This window comes from Hipposideros armiger, unplaced genomic scaffold (genome assembly GCF_001890085.2).
Source record: "Hipposideros armiger isolate ML-2016 unplaced genomic scaffold, ASM189008v1 scaffold_552, whole genome shotgun sequence".
Lineage (NCBI taxonomy): Eukaryota > Metazoa > Chordata > Mammalia > Chiroptera > Hipposideridae > Hipposideros > Hipposideros armiger.
Genome location: NW_017731902.1, coordinates 988,127 through 1,007,560, shown reverse-complemented (window position 1 = coordinate 1,007,560; position 19,434 = coordinate 988,127). Strand labels below are relative to the sequence as shown.

At 38.8% G+C, this 19,434-nt stretch overlaps 1 protein-coding gene across 1 annotated transcript; it reads right to left on the bottom strand.

Moving 5' to 3' along the window:
- Positions 1 to 15,009: 15,009 nt before the first annotated feature.
- CXCL10 (C-X-C motif chemokine ligand 10) lies at positions 15,010 to 17,559 on the bottom strand. The gene is made up of 4 exons (XM_019623496.1): positions 17,439 to 17,559; positions 16,802 to 16,928; positions 16,490 to 16,579; positions 15,010 to 15,910 (listed from the first exon to the last, which is right to left on the bottom strand). The coding sequence occupies exons 1-4, from the start codon at positions 17,497 to 17,499 to the stop codon at positions 15,874 to 15,876; spliced, it is 315 nt and encodes a 104-aa protein (XP_019479041.1). The 5' UTR covers positions 17,500 to 17,559; the 3' UTR covers positions 15,010 to 15,873.
- Between the last annotated feature and the right edge of the window lie 1,875 nt (positions 17,560 to 19,434).

The following is a 19,434-nucleotide window of genomic DNA, read 5'->3' as shown; positions in this document are numbered from 1 at the left end:
AAATTTAAAAGCTTCTATGCATCAAAGAAAATCAACAGAGTGAAAAAAAACACCCTTATGGAATGGGAAAAAATAATTGCAAATCATATATCTGATAAGGAGTTAATATCCAAAATATATAAAGAAATCCACAACACAACAACAATAATTAAAAAAACCCCCAAATAACCTGATTGAATAGACATTTCTCTAAGGAAGATATACAAATGGCCAATAAGCACATGAAAAGATGCTCAACATCACCGACATTAGGGAAATGTAAATCAAACACTATGAGACATCACCTAATACTCATGGGGATGCCATTATCAAAAAACAGAAAATAACAAGTATTGACAAGGATGTGGAGAAATTGGAACCCTTGTGCACTATTGGTGGGAATGTAAGATAGTGCAACCCTATGGAAAAGAATATGGAGGCGCCTCAAAACATTAAAAATAGAACAACCATTTGATCCAGCAACCCCACTTCTGGAACATGTGCAAAAGTATTCAAAAAAGGATCTCAAAGGGATATTTGTACACACATGTTCATGGCAGCATTATTCAGAACAGCTTTATTCACAAAGGTGAAGTGACCCAAATGCCCACTGATAGATGAATGGATAAAGAAAATGTGGAATATTATGCAGCATTAGAAAAGGGAATCTTGTCCTATGCTACAATGTGGATAAACCTCAAGGATATTATGCTAAGTGAAATAAGCCAGTCATAAAGTGAAAAATATCTGATAAAGTCAAATCTTAAAAATAGAAAATAGAAAGATAGTTGCCAAGGGCTGGGGAAAAAGGTGAGGTGAAATTAATCTTTAGTCAATATAGAGTTTGTGTTGCAAGATGAAAAAGTTCTAGACCGCTGTTGTACAACAATGTGAATATACTTAAAACTACTGACCTGCACACTGGGAAGTGGTTAAGTTGGCAAATTTGATGTTACGTGTTTTTTACCACAATAACTAAATAAAATAGAGGAATCAGTTGTGTGCAACGGAGGCCCAAATTAACAAGGCTAATTAAGACAGAAGTGTATTTCTCCCTGACAAAGGCAAGTGGATTCGAGTGCATTTGGTGGTTCAGCTTCATGAGGTATCCCAGGCTCCTTCTATTTTGTTGCTTTATCGCCATCTCTAGGTTGCTGCCCTCAGGCACATGGCCCAAGAGGGCTTGCCACCATGTCTGCTTTCCAAGTACAGGATAGTGGGAAGGCAGAAAAGGGCATGGCCTTCATTTTTAGACCCATCCTGGAAATTGCACCTGGCACTTTCCATCACCTCCCATGAGCCAGAACTTATTCACATGGCCACATCTAGCTGCAGGGGAAGTTAAGAAATGTGACCTTTGTTCTTGTTGATCCACTAAAATTTGGAGGTTCCATTACTGTAGAACAATGTTTCTCAATACTTTTTTCATTAGTGTCTCTCCTGAGATAAATTAAATTTAAATTAACTTAAATCTAAATTAAATTTTCTCCCTAAGGAAAAAAAATAAATACAGTCATGTGCTGTACAACAATGTTTTGGTCAACGGCAGACCACATATACGATGGTGTCCCATAAGATTATAATGGAGCTGAAAAATTTGTATAGCCTCGGGATGTCGTAGCCATTGTAACATTGTAGTAAAGGCTACAAAAATCAACAAGACTGTGATTGAGATGGCATACAACTTGAACCTGGGTGTGGATGAGATGACATTAAGGAGCTCCTAGAGGTGGTTCCTGAGGATTTCACTAAAGAGGGGTTGTTGGGACTGGAACAGGAATGCATAGCTGAAGAAGAGGCAAGAGAAAAGGTAACTGATGAAGAAATCTCAACCAAATTCACAATGAACGGTTTAGCAGAAGCTTTTGCAGAGAGTGAGAAAGGAAAGTGTGTCTAAGCTGCTGCTCCAACTTCATCAGTAACCAAGGGAATATAGTAAATTCCTAACGAAGGCCTTCTGTTGGACTAGCCACATATACTTTCCAACAGTTCCAATTAAAAGATAAATAATTATAGAAGGCAGTGCCTGTTCCTTCTGTATCCTGATAAAATTGTGAAAATAATTGCTTCCAGACTCCTCCCCATGACTGCTGACTCCAGGTGCTTGACAACCCTACCTAATCTGTATATTCTCTCCACCTGATATAAAACTGTTAACCCTTGAATGTATGTAACTAAAACTGCTGATGCATAGCTATATTTTTTTCTTTTTTTTAAGAAGGCAGGATCTTGTCAGTTTTTGTTGTTGTTAAATTTTTATTGGAGAATTGGGGGATGGGAACAGCACTAGGGAATTGGGGGAAGGGGAACAGACAATTGCTGTCCTTTTGTTCTTGAATCTAGTTGTGGAGGACATTGCTTCACTGGCCCATGTTGGTATTATCATTGCTCTCTTCCCGGGCAAGGCAGATCAGTCGCCGGCTTCTGGACAGCTGCTCACAGCGGCTGCTGGCCGTTCATGTTGGCTGCTGGCTACACATGGTAGCCCATGGCAACCCACTGCAGCAGGGGCTGCAGCCTACGCCGTCGCCGGCGAATCAAGGCAGCCCAGCTCCAAGTTGAGCTGTTGTTCAGCATCTTAGCTGTAGAGGGCAGTGTCACTGGCCCTCATATGTGGGATCCGAACCGGGGCCCTCTGGCGTCCCAAGCCAGCTCTTAACCAACGCGCCGCTCGGCCGGCCCATAGCTATATTTTTCTTTGGCTTCCTGCCTATATAAGCATCCCCTCACTTTGCTAATATTGGAGCACTGTGTCAAGGCTTCTTGGAACTCTGCCCTTGGGCATGTCCTCAGATGGGCCCAAATAAAAAACTTTTTTCCTAAATCTACAAAGGTTCAAGTCTTCTTTTCATTGACAAGAGGAATGTTCATGGTACATTATCTGTTTACAAGCAAATCTATGATGAAAAAAAAGAAACAAACCAAGCAAGCCAAACAAACCAAGCAAGCCACCACAGACATATTTCTAAAAAGAGTGACACCCCCTCAAGAAGAGCCTCTGGCAGGTACTTTGGGAGGGATTCCAGAAAAAGGCATTGTTATCATAGATGACAACTCCATGCATGTTACTGCCCCGAATACCTTCCAGTGGAGCAAGATGTGGAGGTGGAAGACAGTGATATTCATAGTCCTGACCCTGTGTAGGCCTAGACTAATGTGTATGTTTGTGTCTTAGTTTTTAACAACAAAATTTAAAAAGTAAAAAAAAAAAAATTAATATATAAAAAGCTTATAGAATAAGGATATAAAGAAATAAAACATTTTTGTACCGCTGTACAATGTATTTGTGTTTTAAGCTAAGTGTTTATTATAAGAGTTGAAAAGTTAAAAAATTAAAAGGTTTATAAAGTAAAAATGTTACCATAAGTTAAGGTTAATTTATTATTGAAGAAAGAAAATTTTTAATAAATTTAGTGTATCCTAAGTGTGGTTTTTATAAAGTCTACGGTAGTGAACAGTAATGTCCTAGACTTCACATTCACTCAGTACTCATTCACTGACTCACCCAGAACTACTTCCATTCATGGCAAGTGGTCTACGCTGGTGTACCATTTTTTATTTTTTATATTGCATTTTTATTGTACCTTTACTATGTTTAGATACGGAAATACCATTGTGTTACGATTGCCTACAGTATTCAGTACAGTAACATGCTGTACAGGTTTGTAGCCTAGGAGCAATAGGCTATACACCATATACCGGCACTTTGTTTTACTGTGTTTCATAGTGTTGCATTTCTTACAAACTGAAGGCAAGGCCCTCACCAGCAAAAAGATTATGACTTGCTTAATTGCGATTACTGCTTTATTGTTGATAGTCTGAAACCAAACTTGCACTATCTCTGAGGTAGCCTAGGTGTATAGTTGGCTATACCATCTAGGTTTGGGTAAGTGCACTCTATGTTTGCATGACAAAACCACCTAGTGACACATTTCTCAGAATGTATCCCAGTCATTAAGCGACGTCTGACTATATTAAGAAATAAGATTTTGTTGGATAGGATTGAACTTTGGTGTGCCACTAATCATTGGAATACCTAAGGTTTTTTTTATCCATCTAAGAATCAATCTTTGTCCCCTTGAGGGCAACACTCCCCCACCCCCAACTGAGAATGCATGCTATCGAGTAAGTGGGGAACCAGATATTAGCATTTTCTGTTATATGGTGCGCATTTTTGGACTGGTTTCTAGGTAGATTATTAGTGCTTAAATACAACATTACAAAAATCTTTTTGAAGAAAAATTGTGGTGCTACAGCTTATTCATTTGGTTATGCTTAATTTTGGTAATGACTGTGACCATGCATAGAGTGGAGGTGGATTCAGGCCCAGTTTTGCTACTTAATGGCTGTGCAAAATACTTAATTTCTGTAAGCCTCAGTTCCCTCAGCTGAGAAAACTATTACTGACCTCACAGGTTGTTAAAATTAATGGCAACAATGCATTATTAACTGCAAAGTACCATAGAACTAGTAACCATTCCTTCTTGCAAAGGAAGATGGAAACTTCTTAAGATAAAGACCAAGGCCCAGCATGGTCTGCCCTTGCCCATGGCTCTAGCCTTTTCTTGCATAACTGTGCTCCATCACCCTTTCTTCCCTCAGTTTCTCAAAAGGAACTGTACTTCCCATAGTACTGTGTATGCTCATGCTGTTTCCCTGCATGGAATGCTGTGCCTGCTTCATCTCCCTTCCCTACTGCCTGGTCATCTTACCCACCTTAGATATCCAGGCTGGCATTTATTTCCCCTGAGAAGTCGTCCCTGATCCCCAGACTTGGTCAGGTCTCCCACGATCTGCTCTCACGGCACCTCCCTCCTGTTCTCATTCAGCTCACATCAAAGGCAACGCTAAGTTTTATCTGTAATCTTACGGTTAACATCTCTTTCTGCCATAAGAATGAAGGCAAGTGAGCGTCCATGTCTGAGTGCAGAACCTGGCACACAGTAGGTGCTCAGTAGATAGGCACACAGGAGTGAGAAACGGAGCCAGCCAACAAAGGCTCCCAGCCTGGCATCGCACTGCGCCTGCGAAGCGCTGCCTGGCTCCGCGAGGGGCAGATCACGTGACCTCCCTGGGCGCGGAGGCGGGCACACCGCGCATGCCCAGCCAGCCAGCTTCCAGAACCTTCAGTGGCGAAGCTACATCCTCAGCTTGCCCGCCTCACGCCGCACTTGTGCCGCTGCTGGTGTCCCTGCTGCCTGCGCTGATTCTGTCCAGAGACGGACGTCGTCGGGGGAGAAGGTAGTAGTTGTGCCCCTGGGGATCTCTCCTCTCTGTCCCACTGCTTCCTGACAGGAAGCAGGGCCCATTTTACAGTTTCCACACCAGGCTTAGGTTGAGGCCTAAGAGGGGCCTGAACGAGGGCCTTAGAGGGGCCTGGTTGCTGGGGCGGAGGCCACCAGGCGAGGCCTAGGGAGGGCCCTTCGTCGTTGTGCGGCGGTGACTGGGGTCAGAGGCCTTCTGGACAAGACAGAGGTGTTGCGTTAGTTAGGCGTCTGCAGAAGGGGCTGATTTTCTCTGGTGACAAGCAGAAAGGGCGCCTCTGGAGGCCCAGGTGGGCGGTGGAGCTGCTCCCTCTTAAGCACTTCTGAGAAGGCGTGCTTGGCCTGTGCAAATGAAGGATGGGAGCCGCTCGCCTCTGCTCGGGCCTGTTCAGTCCCCTCATTTCTCACGCCTCCTTTTTGGAAGTTGCCCAGAACATTCTGAGAGAAAACACGTTTCTGCCTTGGCAGAAGGACAGAGAAAATCTCCCAGCTGTGGCGTTTATGGCTAATCAGGGCGTTTATGGCTAATCAGGGCTTTTAGGAGAAACAAAAACCTGCTGAGATTTTGCAGACATTTCTCACAGTCCTGGGAAAGAAGCCAGGGTTCATCAGTGCATTGATAATCAACAGATGATACTAGTTTCCCTTGAAAAATTCCGGCTCCTGTCCCAGAGGAAGCAATGCAGACGTAACCTCAAAAGCCTTAAAGAGCAGGATTCTGTTTTCACAGGTGCTCCCGTGCCTCCACCTTCCATCTTTTTGGTGATAGAGCCAGTGTGGTCTGTCTAATTATGTACACAGCGTGACACACACAGTGTCACAGTGAAAATCAGTCTTCCTTTTTACTTGTCAAAGGAGAAGTTTCTTTCATAGTGAAACAAACCCCCAGGCCTGTTTGATTTTCTTAGTGTGTGGACTTCCCCTCCGCTCAACAGCTACTGCTGATACTGAAGGCTGCTGATTTGAAAAGGGTTTATTTCTTGAAAGTGTCAGAAGCCCCTACTTAGCACTCTTGATTTTTCTTTCTTCCTCTTTTCTCCCCATGCAGGGAATCCTACCTTTTTTTCTTCCAAGCTATTATAGTATGGTAAGCTGGCTGCCAGCAAATCATAGTTATGCACAGGGGTTTCATGTCCTGTCTGCATCTCAAGTTAACAAAGAGAAAGGAACAAGTTCTTCCTTTACCGATAATATCTGGCCTCCTGGTTTATATTTTTTTATCTAAAGTTTAAAGACCGGATTAAATCTGTGAATCAACTCTACTGAAAGGGAATGGCAGGACATCATTTAGAGGACAGCTGTGGCTAAACGCTGGCAATAACATTTTTGCTCTGTGTCTTTTTACAAGTCAGCTTACAGTCTGATGACATGCAACCAGAGTCATTAAGAAGCTACTGCCTAACTTGAAAAATTATCCTGAAAATGGGGAAAAGACTTTTTAAAAAAAATAGCCATATTAAAGTGATTTACAGTAAAATTGCTATCTAAGTAACTTCACAAGAAAAAAACCCATGTTCTTGAAACCCTTCATTTTAGCGTTTATCATTCATTTATTTCATTTATTAAGCTTTTATTATTATGATTCCAGACTCTGAGGATGCTAATATGAACAATAATCTCTACCTCCACAGTTTAGTGGGGAGGAAATGAACAATTACTATAGAAGAAGTAGTAAGATAAAGGATTGTATTCAGTCATTGGAGGCTCAGACCAAGCAAAACTGTGGCCGATGGGCTCAAACACAGCTGTTTGAATTAGGTGTGGAAGGGAGAGTTGGTTGGAATTTGTTATTAGAAGAAGGTGGGGGGGATTCTGATTTCTACATATAATACTGATTTCTACTTTTATGTGATGTAGATAATTTCCATAGTTGATTATTTCAAACTGTGAACTATTGCCTGATATTGTATAGAGTGTGGATTTAAGTTATTTGATCTCCCAATTAATATCTAACTCTACCAGCCAAACTTTGTTAAATAGTTATTTTTCTCCAGTTACAATCAGATAGGGGTTGGGGCTGGTGTCATTTAGACATCCAAAATGGCATCCATGTGACCTTTTTCTCCAGCAGTATAGCCCAGGTTATTAAATAGTCTCTGAACATTTCTCCATGTGGCCTCCCTCTTCAGCAGNATTTTTCTCCAGTTACAATCAGATAGGGGTTGGGGCTGGTGTCATTTAGACATCCAAAATGGCATCCATGTGACCTTTTTCTCCAGCAGTATAGCCCAGGTTATTAAATAGTCTCTGAACATTTCTCCATGTGGCCTCCCTCTTCAGCAGTATAGCCTATGTCTTAATTTCTCCTTTATTCTTGAAGGATAGTTTTGCCAGATGTAGAATTCTTGGTTGACAGATTTTTTTTCTTTTGGCATCCTAACTATGTCATCCTTCTACCTTCTGGCCTCCATTGTTTCTGATGAGAAATACGTTGTTAATCTTATGAATGATCTGTTGAATATAATGAAATAGTTCTGTCTTGGTGCTTTCAAGGTTCTCTCTTTGTGTCTGAGTTTCGACAATTTGACTATTATGTATCTCAATGTAGATTTTTTTAAAAAGATTTTATTGGGGAATTGGGGGAGGGGAACAGCACTGGGGAATCTGGGGAAGGGGAATAGACAAGTTGCTGTCCTTCAGTCTTAGTTGTGGAGGGTGCAGCTAGCTCAGGTCCAAGTCCATTCGCCATCCGGCTGCCCATTGCAGCTCGCAGCCACTCAGCTCAAGGTGCCGTTTTCAATCTTAGTTGTGGCTGGGCGTAGCCCACCATCCCATGCGGGAGTTGAACTAGAAATCTTGTTGCTAAGAGCGCACGCTCTAACCATAGAGCCCTCCGGCCACCTGTGGGCAGCTCAGGGCAGCTCAGCTCAAGGTGCCATGTTCAATCTTAGTTGCGGGTGGGCATATCCCACCATCCCATGCGGGAGTCGAACCGGCAGCCTTGTTGTTAGGAGCACGTGCTCTCACCAGATGAACCATCCTGCTTCCTGTTGGCAACTCAGCAGCAGCTCAGCTTGGGCACAGCTCACTGGCCCATGTGGGAATCGAACCAGTGACCCTGTTGCTCAGAGCTCGCACTCTTAACCAACTGAGCCACTTGGCTGGCCCCATGATATTTGTTAATCAGGCTTTATAGTTACTCTCATGTCATTTGTAAAATTTATTTATTGTTACTTTGTAAATTTTTACTCTGGGTTATTAGCTAGATATAGACATAGTACTTATACTTCTGTTTTCCAAAAAATGTATAATTCCAGTTTGGTTAGTTTTTATTTATTTATTTATTTTTATTTTGGGGGGGATATACACACACACACACACATATTTAAATTAAATTTATTGTGGTGACAATGGTTAATAAAGTTACATAGGTTTCAAGTTTGCGGTTGTATAATACATCCTCTATATATAACATTAGCTTTTATTTTTACATTTTAAAAAAACATGATACTTCAATACCTGAGGATATATGACTTGGGATTTTAATGTTTGTGGTATTTTTTATCTCAACCCATTCTTTCTTTCCAAGCTAAATAATTGTTTTACTTAGTTCCAGAGGTATGTTGAGCTATTTACAAAGGTCTGTACTGGTGTACGTATCTGGTTGGTGTATGTCTACAGTGCCTATTCTTTGATTCTTGCTTCCTGGCAAGCTGAACTTCTTCATACTCAATAACAATTCCACTTAGAGTTATATTATTTTGAACAGACAACTACTTCAAATTCTGCTTCCTTTGTCAAATTTTCCTTGAACACACCACAATTCTATCATTCATCCCTTTCTTGAAGAACTCATACTTATTTTAGCATTTATAATGTTGAGTCTTTTACTCTACCCCTATTAGTATTCCTTCTGAGTAATGATGAGCATCAATAAGAATAGAGGAGACAACATGGATCCACATGCATATTATTTATTTATACTGATTACCAGTCATCAGGAGATATAACTGAGGTATTTAACCCTCTGTCGGGCACAACTGATTTCACAGATTCACTGCACACAAAGATGCCGTTATGAAATACGTCTTTACGAAGTCACAAACACGACTGGCGATAGGTTACGGTAGAAGGGGAAGATACGGAAGCGATGAGTCACGATACTTAACTGTTAGATATTTGAAAATTTGTGTGCAATGAATCTGTGAGATAAGTTGCGCCCAACAGAGGGTTAAATTCATTGGCATATATACTTAGTATAATTCCTCATAACTGTAATAGAAGATTCTTTTATGGATTGTTAAAGTAATTAAACAAGGAGACCATTAGACTGAGGTGATGCTAATGCCTTGTAACCTACATAAGCAAACCAAAACCTAAGCCAGACTCAGTGCACTTGAATCTGAGAAAATGAAACTTAATCAACAATCACAAAAATCCAAATAAGAGAAGTGCTTAAGCTATAGCCATCAGATGATTTCCTTGCTTTGCTTTTATGTCTTCTCTATAAAAACTTCTCCCCTAACTCCTGTCAGAGGAGTGTTCCTAAGCTGTGATGAATTTGAACAGGGTCAAGGTTTTTAACCATTGGAGGTTATAAATCTCTGTGAGAATCTGATAAAAGCTATAGATATGTACATTGATATATTTTGCTTGTTAAGCCCTAAAAACCACACACTGCAAGAAAAAATCTCCTGCTTTGGGGACGATGGCATTGTAAAGACTCATTAGCTTTCCTTAAGTTCATATTGATTTTGAACCTTTTCCAGCTTCTTTTTGTTTTCACTCCCTTTCTCATTCTAAAGTTAAATAAGGGAGTTTCTATCTTACATCAGAGACTAGAAAACAAGATGGCCAAGCTATTCTGGCTCTAATGAGATTTGAGTGTCCTGGGAAAATGTTGCATAATATGTAAACAACATTCTTGTGTCTATCACAAGTGAAAATAAAAGACAAAGGGGTTTTTTTTGTTTGTTTTTTGTTTGATTTTAATTTTGGAAGAAGTATCTTTAGATGACACCCTGGAGTGTATGGATTTCCCCTCCTCTTAATAGCTCTTGCTGGTATTACAGCATTAAAATTGGTTTTGAAACATTTTTATTTTTGAAAGTCATATAACCCCCTCTTAAAACCTTAGTTCTTTTCCCATTGAGGGGCTCTCATAATCTAGTAAACTGTTTGCCAGTACACATATTGTATAATGTAATGGGAGAAGGTCATTTTCCTTCTGTTGCCTATCTGGTGATTCAACTAAACTAGTGAGTTTCTCTTTATTTCCAAGTTTACTTTTTCCGAAGGTTTAAGAACTATCTCAGGCCTGTCCTTGGAGGGAACACCAATTCCTGAAGGATTTTAGCTATGGCAAATGGCAATAATTCATTTATTCATTCAGCCAACAAGGATTGAACATTACAATGCACCCAGTACATGGTACCTTGTAGGTCCCTGCTCTCATAGAACTTTGTGGGGACAGAGAATATATAGGTCAAGAAGTAAATATAGTATATATATTTATAGATAATGACAAAGGCTATAAGCAAAATTAAAGAAAGTTAAAGAGTTTGAGAGTGATAGAAATGGTGCTACTTTCAATAGATTGGTGAGGAAAGCGTTCTCTGAGAAAGTGATAGTAAACAAAGCCCTGAATAAAGTGAAGGCATGAGCTATGGAAATGATGGGAATATGTTTGCTGTGCTTGAGAAGCAATAGGAGGCCTGTATGGCTGGAGTAGAAAGGTAGAGGGGGAGAGTAGTCAGAATGAGGTAGGAGAGTTATGTAGAGATTTACAGACTATGATGAAGAATTTTGGATTTCATTTAAAGTGTCGTGATGGCATGCTGTTGGAAAGATGAGACCGGGGAGAGCCATAATCTTATTCATGTTTTAAAAGTATTACCCTGGCTGTTGTGTATACAATAAATGGTAGCAAGCAAGAGGGTAAGCAGGAAGACTAATGACAAACATACTATTATCTGGTCACCTGAAATATATCCAGAGATAGTTTACTAATTTTTAACACAAGCTGTTAAAACGTTTTAGCCTACCATGGAGGAGTTCTGATATGTATATGACTGACTGTTTTCAGTTAAAAATCTTTCTCAGAGATGAGTAATTTCACGAAGGTCACTGAGAACATAAATCCTAGCCCTTCAACATTAACACAATTTAGTGTCTTTGAAAAATTGGTTTTTATTTGTTTAAAACTTTTTTCATCTGATTAAAAATAGCAAAAATGTTCTCTGTAGAAAATTTGGAAAATAAAAGCAAAAAGTAATAAAATCTATAATCTTATCACTTAGAAATAGTATTTTAATGAACTCTTGACAGTTATTTATCTTAGCAACATTTCTGGATGATTGCTTTTCTATTTCTATTTTATAGTTGAGAACACAGAGGCCCAGATAGGCTTTGACTTGTTCAGAATCACCAGAGTGATAAGAACACTATTGTCGTGTTCTTACTGCCCTACGAGGTTCTCAGCCAGCCTCTGAATGGAAGAAGAATAGTGTAGTCAATTATCAAGCTCTAGACATGGAACAATGAATTAGCTAAGTATGGTCTAACAAAGAAAATTGAGAGACAGAAGTACAATCATTTTCCCCTTTCCCTTCTTTGTAGGAGGCCAATGTTCTTAGATCAGGTTGCAACACCATGTATTTCCCCAGGAAGAGATTCTCCCCTGAGATTTATGACATGACCATACTACAGTAGATGTGTCCATTTGTTCATTGTGTTCATCAAATTTTATTTGCATAAAACATGCGAACTTTCTACCCAGAAAAGAAATTCTTCATCACCTCTGATCTAACTTCCCTAAGGATATAAAACTTTTATTTTTTAAAATAGCTGTCTAGACTTCTTTTTCTGAGCTAGATTTTTACATGAGCCTTGTTTTCTGGCTTTATTTTAATTTTTTTAAAAATCTCGTTTTATAATTTTTCCATTTGTGGCAGAGACAAGTACACTTTCCTTTATAGTTTATATTCCTCATTACAATTAAAGTAGACATTACTCTGTTTTGGACAAAGTAATGTAGACTGAAGCATTTAAGAGCCAGTTATACCACTCCCATCCTTCTCTTTTCTGTCATGGCATCCCTCTATTGAGATCGAGGGAGATTATATTCCTGAGTTAGCATAGAAACCCTGCCTGCTTACATGAACTTTGTGTGAGCAAGAAGTAAACTTTTATTGTGTTTGGTCTTTAACATTTTGGGAGATTTGTGATTACAGCTTAGTCTAGCAGTCTTCTACATTGGTTTTATGTTTGCTTTATAACATACATAGTTTATAAGCATATAATGATAGTAATGACATATTTAACATAGTGTAGAAAGACTTTTGTGATGTAATTTCTGTCCGTTCAGCATCATTTCCCACAATATTTATACCCCTAACTTTATACTTACATTTCTCCCAGTTGAGCATACCATGCTGTCGCACACCTGTGTCTTTGCACATGCTGTTTCCTCTGCTAGAATTCACCTTTCTCCTTCTATCAGATGCATGTGCATCTTTCAAATTCCAGATCACTATCACTTTCCCAGGAAACATTTTCTTGATTTTCTCTGTTTTCTTTGTACATTCAGAGTTTTTTTCAGTCCACAGAGTTCTTCCAGTTCACATTTAATTACCTTTATCTCTGTGATTAATAGTAAGTTATAAACTCACAATATAGTCACTTCTTATAACCTAGTATATAGAAGGCATAAATAAATATTTGTTAAATGAATGTCCTGCTTTTGAACAGAGAGCAGCTTAAGTCTTTATTGGTTAATACCTTTCTGAAAATTAGTTTACAATCAGTTGAGAATAAGGTAGGTGACCTTTTGTATAGAATTAGGAAGTTATGAAGAAAAAGAAAATGAGAGAGCAGGAAGGAGAACTAATGTCACTTCACAGTTTTGCTATGATCCAGCTAAGGCTCTGATAATAATAGTAATATACTGTATTCGTTTGTCATATACCAGAATGTGATTGTGTGCGCATGCTCTCTCCCTTCCCCCCTTCCTCCTCCTCCTCCTCTTCCTCCTCCTCCTCCTCCTTTGGTCATAAACTATATGACCAGTTTCCAGTTTCTCTCATTGAGGTGTAATTGACATACAACATTATATTAATTTTAGATATACAACATAATGATTTGATATTTGTATATATTGCAAAATGATCACCATAATAAGTGTAGGTAACATCTGTCATCATGCATAGGTACAATTTTTTTCCTTGTAATGAGAACTTTTAAGATCTATTCTCTTAGCAGCTTTTAGATGCGCAGTACATCATTATTAACTATAGTCACCATGCTGTACATTACATTTCCAGTGATAGCTCACATATTCTCCCATTTTACTATGTGAAGTTGCTTGCTACTCATGAAGACATCTCACATTTGGTAATATTCAGGAGTTCTTTGTTTCTTGGCTCGTTTGTTTTCCCTTTTTAATGTAAAGTAGAGCATGTGTTAAAAAAATTTAGATGTTTAGGTACAGATTAAAGAAATTCTCAGGCACCCACTGCCTAGGTCAAAAATAGAAGTTTACCATAGTCCAGAAGTCCCTTATGTGCCCCTCCCGATTGCATTCCCTTCTGTCCTCCGAAAGTAATCACTACCCTGAATTTTATGGAAAGCATTTCTTTGTTTTTTGTTTGTTTTTAATCATATATGTTTTAACCCCTAAATGCAATGTTAAGTTTGGCTGTTTTAAAACTTTATAGTAAGTGGAATCATGCTGCATGTACTTTTCTGTGACATGCTTCTTTTGTGCAAGATCGCTTTTGAGATTCATCTGTTGATGTGTATAGTTGTACCATTTATTTCCAATGCTGTATAATATTTTATTGAATTAACATACTCTAATTTCCTTATTCATTCTATTCATGGACATTTAGATTGTGTCCAGAGTTTTATTGTTATAAACAATGCTGCTACAACATTCTTTCATATATTTCCAATGCAAGTATTTATCTATGGTATATACATATTAGTAGAATTGCCAAGCCATGGAATGTGCACATGTTAAATTTTATAAGATAATACCAAACTGTTTTCCACAGCAATCATAGCTATTTTCTCTTTCACCAACAGTAGAGGGGCATTCCCTATTGCTCTGAGTCCTTTCTGATACTTGGTATTATCCAACTTAAGATTTTGCCAGTCTGGTGGTGTGAAATGGCATCCTATAATGCTTTGAATGATCCCTAATTACTAATGAGTTTGAACATCTTTTCATATGTTAAGGGTATGTGCTTTTTTTTTCTTCTGTGAAATTTCTATTTACTTCTGTTTTCCATTTTTCAATAAGTTGTCTATCTTTTCCTTTTTTTATTCATAGGAGTTCTTTATATGTACTAGATACTAATAATTTGCCAACTAAATACATTTTAAATACCTTCTTAGTGACTAATTGGATATGGGAGGTGAGGAAGAAGGAATATAGAATTACTCCCAGGTCTCTGGTTTGGGCAACTGAGTGCATGATGGTGCTATTAAACTAGGACATTACAATACAGGAGGAGAAATAGATCTGGGGGAGAGGGGAATGAATTTAAGGTATTTTGGAATTTGATATTCCCATGGGATGTCCAGGTGGCGATGTCTCAGAGAGAGTTGGCTGTAAGGTCTGAAGCTTAGGCCAGGCTCTGTTAGGCCACCTCCGTCCTGAAAGAATCTTATATGAGGGGCCTTCAGGAGAGTACAGTTAGAAGGAACATGGTACTTCTCAAACTCATGTTTCTCTGCCCGTCCCAACTTCTTTAGGCTATGGATTCTCCAGTTTAAGCTTTTTATGAAATAAACGTCCCAGTCAGATGACCCACCAGACACTTCATTTTAGTTATAATGATTTTATTACATTTTTGTCTCTCAACAGTTAAATAATCTTAATATTTCCAGGATATCACACCATTTTTACCTTGAAAAACATCCAGCATATTTGTCTTACATAACATACAGAGCATATATCTAGATTTTAAAATTTCTCCTTTTGCACATTCATATGTAGTATTTAATTACACAAGTTATTCCATAAGCACTGAAAACAATATAAGAAACACTTACATTTAAGAATTCTACTTTGTATAGTCTTTCATTAAATAACACTATTTTCACACACATTTCCAGATATTTCAAGCTTATTCTATGTGTTTGCTGGAGATATATATATATATATATATCCAAACACACACACATATGTATATATATCTCTCCAAACACACACACAAACACATATATATATATATATCAGAAGAATCTGGGCCCCTTGGGAAGATGGCAGAAGCCCATGGAGTAAAGACCTTTCTTTAAAAAGCGGATTGTATTATCACTTTGGTTGTATTCCTTTAATTATTTGAGATTCTAAGAACTCTGATAAGCCTAGAGGTGAACAAATCTCTTAATAACCTTAAGAAGGTAGGAAAGGTGAGGAAAGCAGGGCTAGGACTTGGCACGCTCACTAAGAATGTAGCGCTGAGCATAGCTTATTGTATAGTACCCGAGCAGAGTTACTATTGAACAGCTCAGGATAATGAACCATCCACCTCCCTGAAGGAGTAACAGCTAATTTGGTGACGGGTCAGTCACCATTTAGGAGAACTGCAGTCCAGGGACAATTAGGGCTTGACAAATACTGTATGTAGAGAAATGATGACAAAGGCAGCCTCTCTCTGGTCCATCCTTATCTGTAGTGCTGTGATTATGCTTTTCTTTGTGTTCGAGGAGATCTTTTAGACCTGTAAGAAGAGAAAGGGGGTGTAAAAATGTGTACTATCAACTCTGGCTTTAGCCTGGGCTCTACTTGGAACTAACTGAGTTCATAGATAACCCCAAGTCCTCAGGTGAAGCGCATGGTGAGCTTTCCTGCTGCTATGCAATCATTGCGGATTACTAAGGCTGCTTTTTTTTTTTTTTAAGTAGTGAGAGAGCAGTTTATTAGAAGAAAAAGTACACTCCAAAGAGTTAGGAGTGGGCTGCGGCTCAAAGGCTCAAAGGGCAAAGGGTGCTGATTGGCCGGGGCTGCTTTTTTAAATGGCTAGGAAAGGCTTGGGTGAAGTTTGGCAGCTTTTCTTGGATAGTTATAGCTCTGCCTCAAGGTTGAAGTGACTTATTGACACTTTTAGACAGGTAGTCAGGGTAACTTTTGATACCACAGAAGATGGCACCTTAATATTTAAATAAACGGAGGGAGAGGAGAGGGCATAGTGGCAACACACTTTTGAGCCAAGGACCCCACAGGAAAGCTCAATGCAAATATTTCTAACTTCCCAAGATTGACATTTCTTAAAGAACAGTTCTTCTGCAAGCAAACTTACCTTTCCTTGCTAATTGCTTTCAGTATATTCTTGATGACCTTAGACTCTGGATTCAGACATCTTTTCTCCCCATTCTTTTTCATTGTGGCACTATAGAAGTAAATAGGAATGAAAATATTTAAAACAGTATTGGGACAATAATAGAGATGGGATATAGTTTTTAAGCTAGACGTTTCAGTTTCACTCTACATGTTTCCTTTTGCTATACAGAACTCTTAGAATCATCACAAACCCTTTGCTGATCTTTGTGCTTATCAGATTTTTATATGGTTACAACCAGGGAAATGATTCATCAAATGGTATTTTACTCACATGATCTCAACACGTGGACAAGATTGACTTGCAGGAATCATTTCAAGTTTCTCTAAGGACCTTGGATTAACAGGTTGATCACTAATCTTGATGCAGGTACAGCGTGGAGTTCTAGAGAGAGGCATTCCTGCAGAAAAAGAGACAGGTACAGCAGGGGCGGTTAGCAGTTTTCATTTTAGGCATTTAATGTGCATTAGGTAGCACTTAGCAGAACCTGTATCCCCCTGTCATCACATAGTCACTTAATCTGAGAAGGGATGATCCCATTATAATACAGCTCTGAATGATTAATTATCTGAAAGAATGTAATTGCAATTTACTGATTTTACAGTCAAACCCTTTAGCACAGTTCATATGGTAAATTAAGCTGTTAGCTAAGGAGGCATCTGTGTCATCACCTCCTCCTTATTCCTGCCTGTTTTCTCTCTGTTCTCCCTCTTCACCTTTCTTTTTTCCTCCCACCCTTCTTCTCTTTTTTTATCCCACTTGCTCCTCTGCCTATAAACTCAGTGACTGAGGGAATCTCTGCTCATTTACCCTTCATTTATAGGCTGTAAAACTTCTGCAAATACACTTTTTCTATTTGTAGAAATTAAACCCAGTCCTTACAAATTAAATATCTCTTGATGTTCCTTACCTTGAGTTCCACTCAGAGCCAGAATGATAAGGCAGAAAATAAGAACAGCACTTTGGTTCATGGTGCTGTGACTGGAGATTCTTCTGCAGCAAGCTAAGAATGTCTAAGCAGTTGAGGAATGTCTCAGAAAATGCAGGGCTAGGATGCAGTATTTATTTGTAAAGGCACTTTCCCTCTCTAACTCTGATTGGATAACATTACAGTTAACTCAGCAAAACCTCTGTCTGTTCCTTGGGGGAAGTCCCATGTTGCAGAATTATTTGTATTAAAGTATTATTTGTATTGTGGCTTCTGAGTTATGGAATTTCCCTCCACCCCCTTATTTTCAATTAAGAGTGAGTTAGATTTCACTTTCCAAATCATGAACTATTTCTTGAAAAACAGAACTGTATTGCATGTAGAAATAATTTTTTAAATGGATGTTTGATTCTCATGTTTCACCTCCTACAAAATAAAAATATCAAAGTCAAAGACCTAAATACAGTTTTAAAGTGAGTATGTCTTAATATTAAAGCAGATTTATTTATTTATTTATTTTTATTGGGGAATTGGGGGATGGGAACAATGCTGGGGAATTGGGAGAAGGGGAACAGACAAGTTGCTGTTGTTTTGTTCTTCAATCTAGTTGTGGAGGACGTTGCTTCACTGGCCCATATTGGCACCATCATTGTGCTCTTCCCGGGTGAGGCAGATCAGTCGCCGGCTTCTGGACGGCTGCTCACTGCGGCTTGAGGGCCACTCACGCTGGCTGCTGGCTACACACGGTAGCCCATGGCAACCCACTGCAGCAGGGGCTGCAGCCTACTCTGTCGCCGGTGACTCATGGCCGCCCAGCTCCAGGTCGAGCTGTTGTTCAGCATCTTAGCTATAGAGGGCAGTGTCACTGGCCCTCATATGTGGGATCCGAACCAGGGCTCTCTGGCATCCCAAGCCAGCTCTTAACCATCGCGCCACTCGGCCAGCCCGAGTATGTCTTAATATTATGTTTTGAATACATTTTAATTTGCAGTAGTAAGGCATGAATAAGAATGAATATCTTACATTTATTCATTTATGGGTTTCACAGATGTCATTTACTTTCTCATTTTATCCCTACAATAACCCTGTAAGAAGATAGGAAGGTTATTTTCATTTTATATATAAAAGAATAATCTTAGATGTTAGATAATTGTGTTAGGTGATACAAAAGTTGCCATTCACTTATTCTGTGATGTTTTTTCCTCAACATTTATTTTATAATTACTTTTAGAGGCTAAGTAATTTTGTAAAAATTCTGCTAAGCAATTAATAAAATCCTCAGTAATAGCAATTTTTCATCTTTTCTAGGTAAATCTAGTTTTTGAAAACAATAATTTAGCCAGGCATTGCCCTTTGATCAAATACTATGAAGTAATAGGTTTGACCTTCTTGGACAGGGTTAAAGATATGGAACTGGCATGTTTCAAAGGATTACAGAAATGTTTTAACTATTCATAGCATCATTAGAATAAGTGAGTAGCCTCCAACATAACTATTTTGAGGCAAAACACTACCCATTTGGATATCTGATTTCTGGTGGGTTAGTAAAAAAGTTTTGTGTGTTATAGTCAGTCCTTGAATAAAAACATAAGATAACAAAAAATAGAGTAAGAAAATGATTCATAGCTATAATAGGCTTATTGCAAAAACAAAGGAACTTTTTTTAAGAAATAAATTTAAAAGAGGGACATGAGTAGAGACAGACCTTGGAAGAACAGAATAGAAACAGAAAGGTTGATTTAAAATGGGTGCAGCTCTAAGAAGACTGTCAAATGCAAAGCAAAGAAAAAAAGTGTTAGCTGTTGAACTGATAACAGTGATAACTGAAATTAGCACAATTTCAACTGGATAACAGATAGGGGCAAAACTTGGTATCTTAGCATTAGTACTTGGCTGAGTTTTCATGGCAGATAACATCAGTGGGATACCCATATAGTGTAACATGTTTTGGGCCTCATAGTGAAGTTAAGCAGTGTCC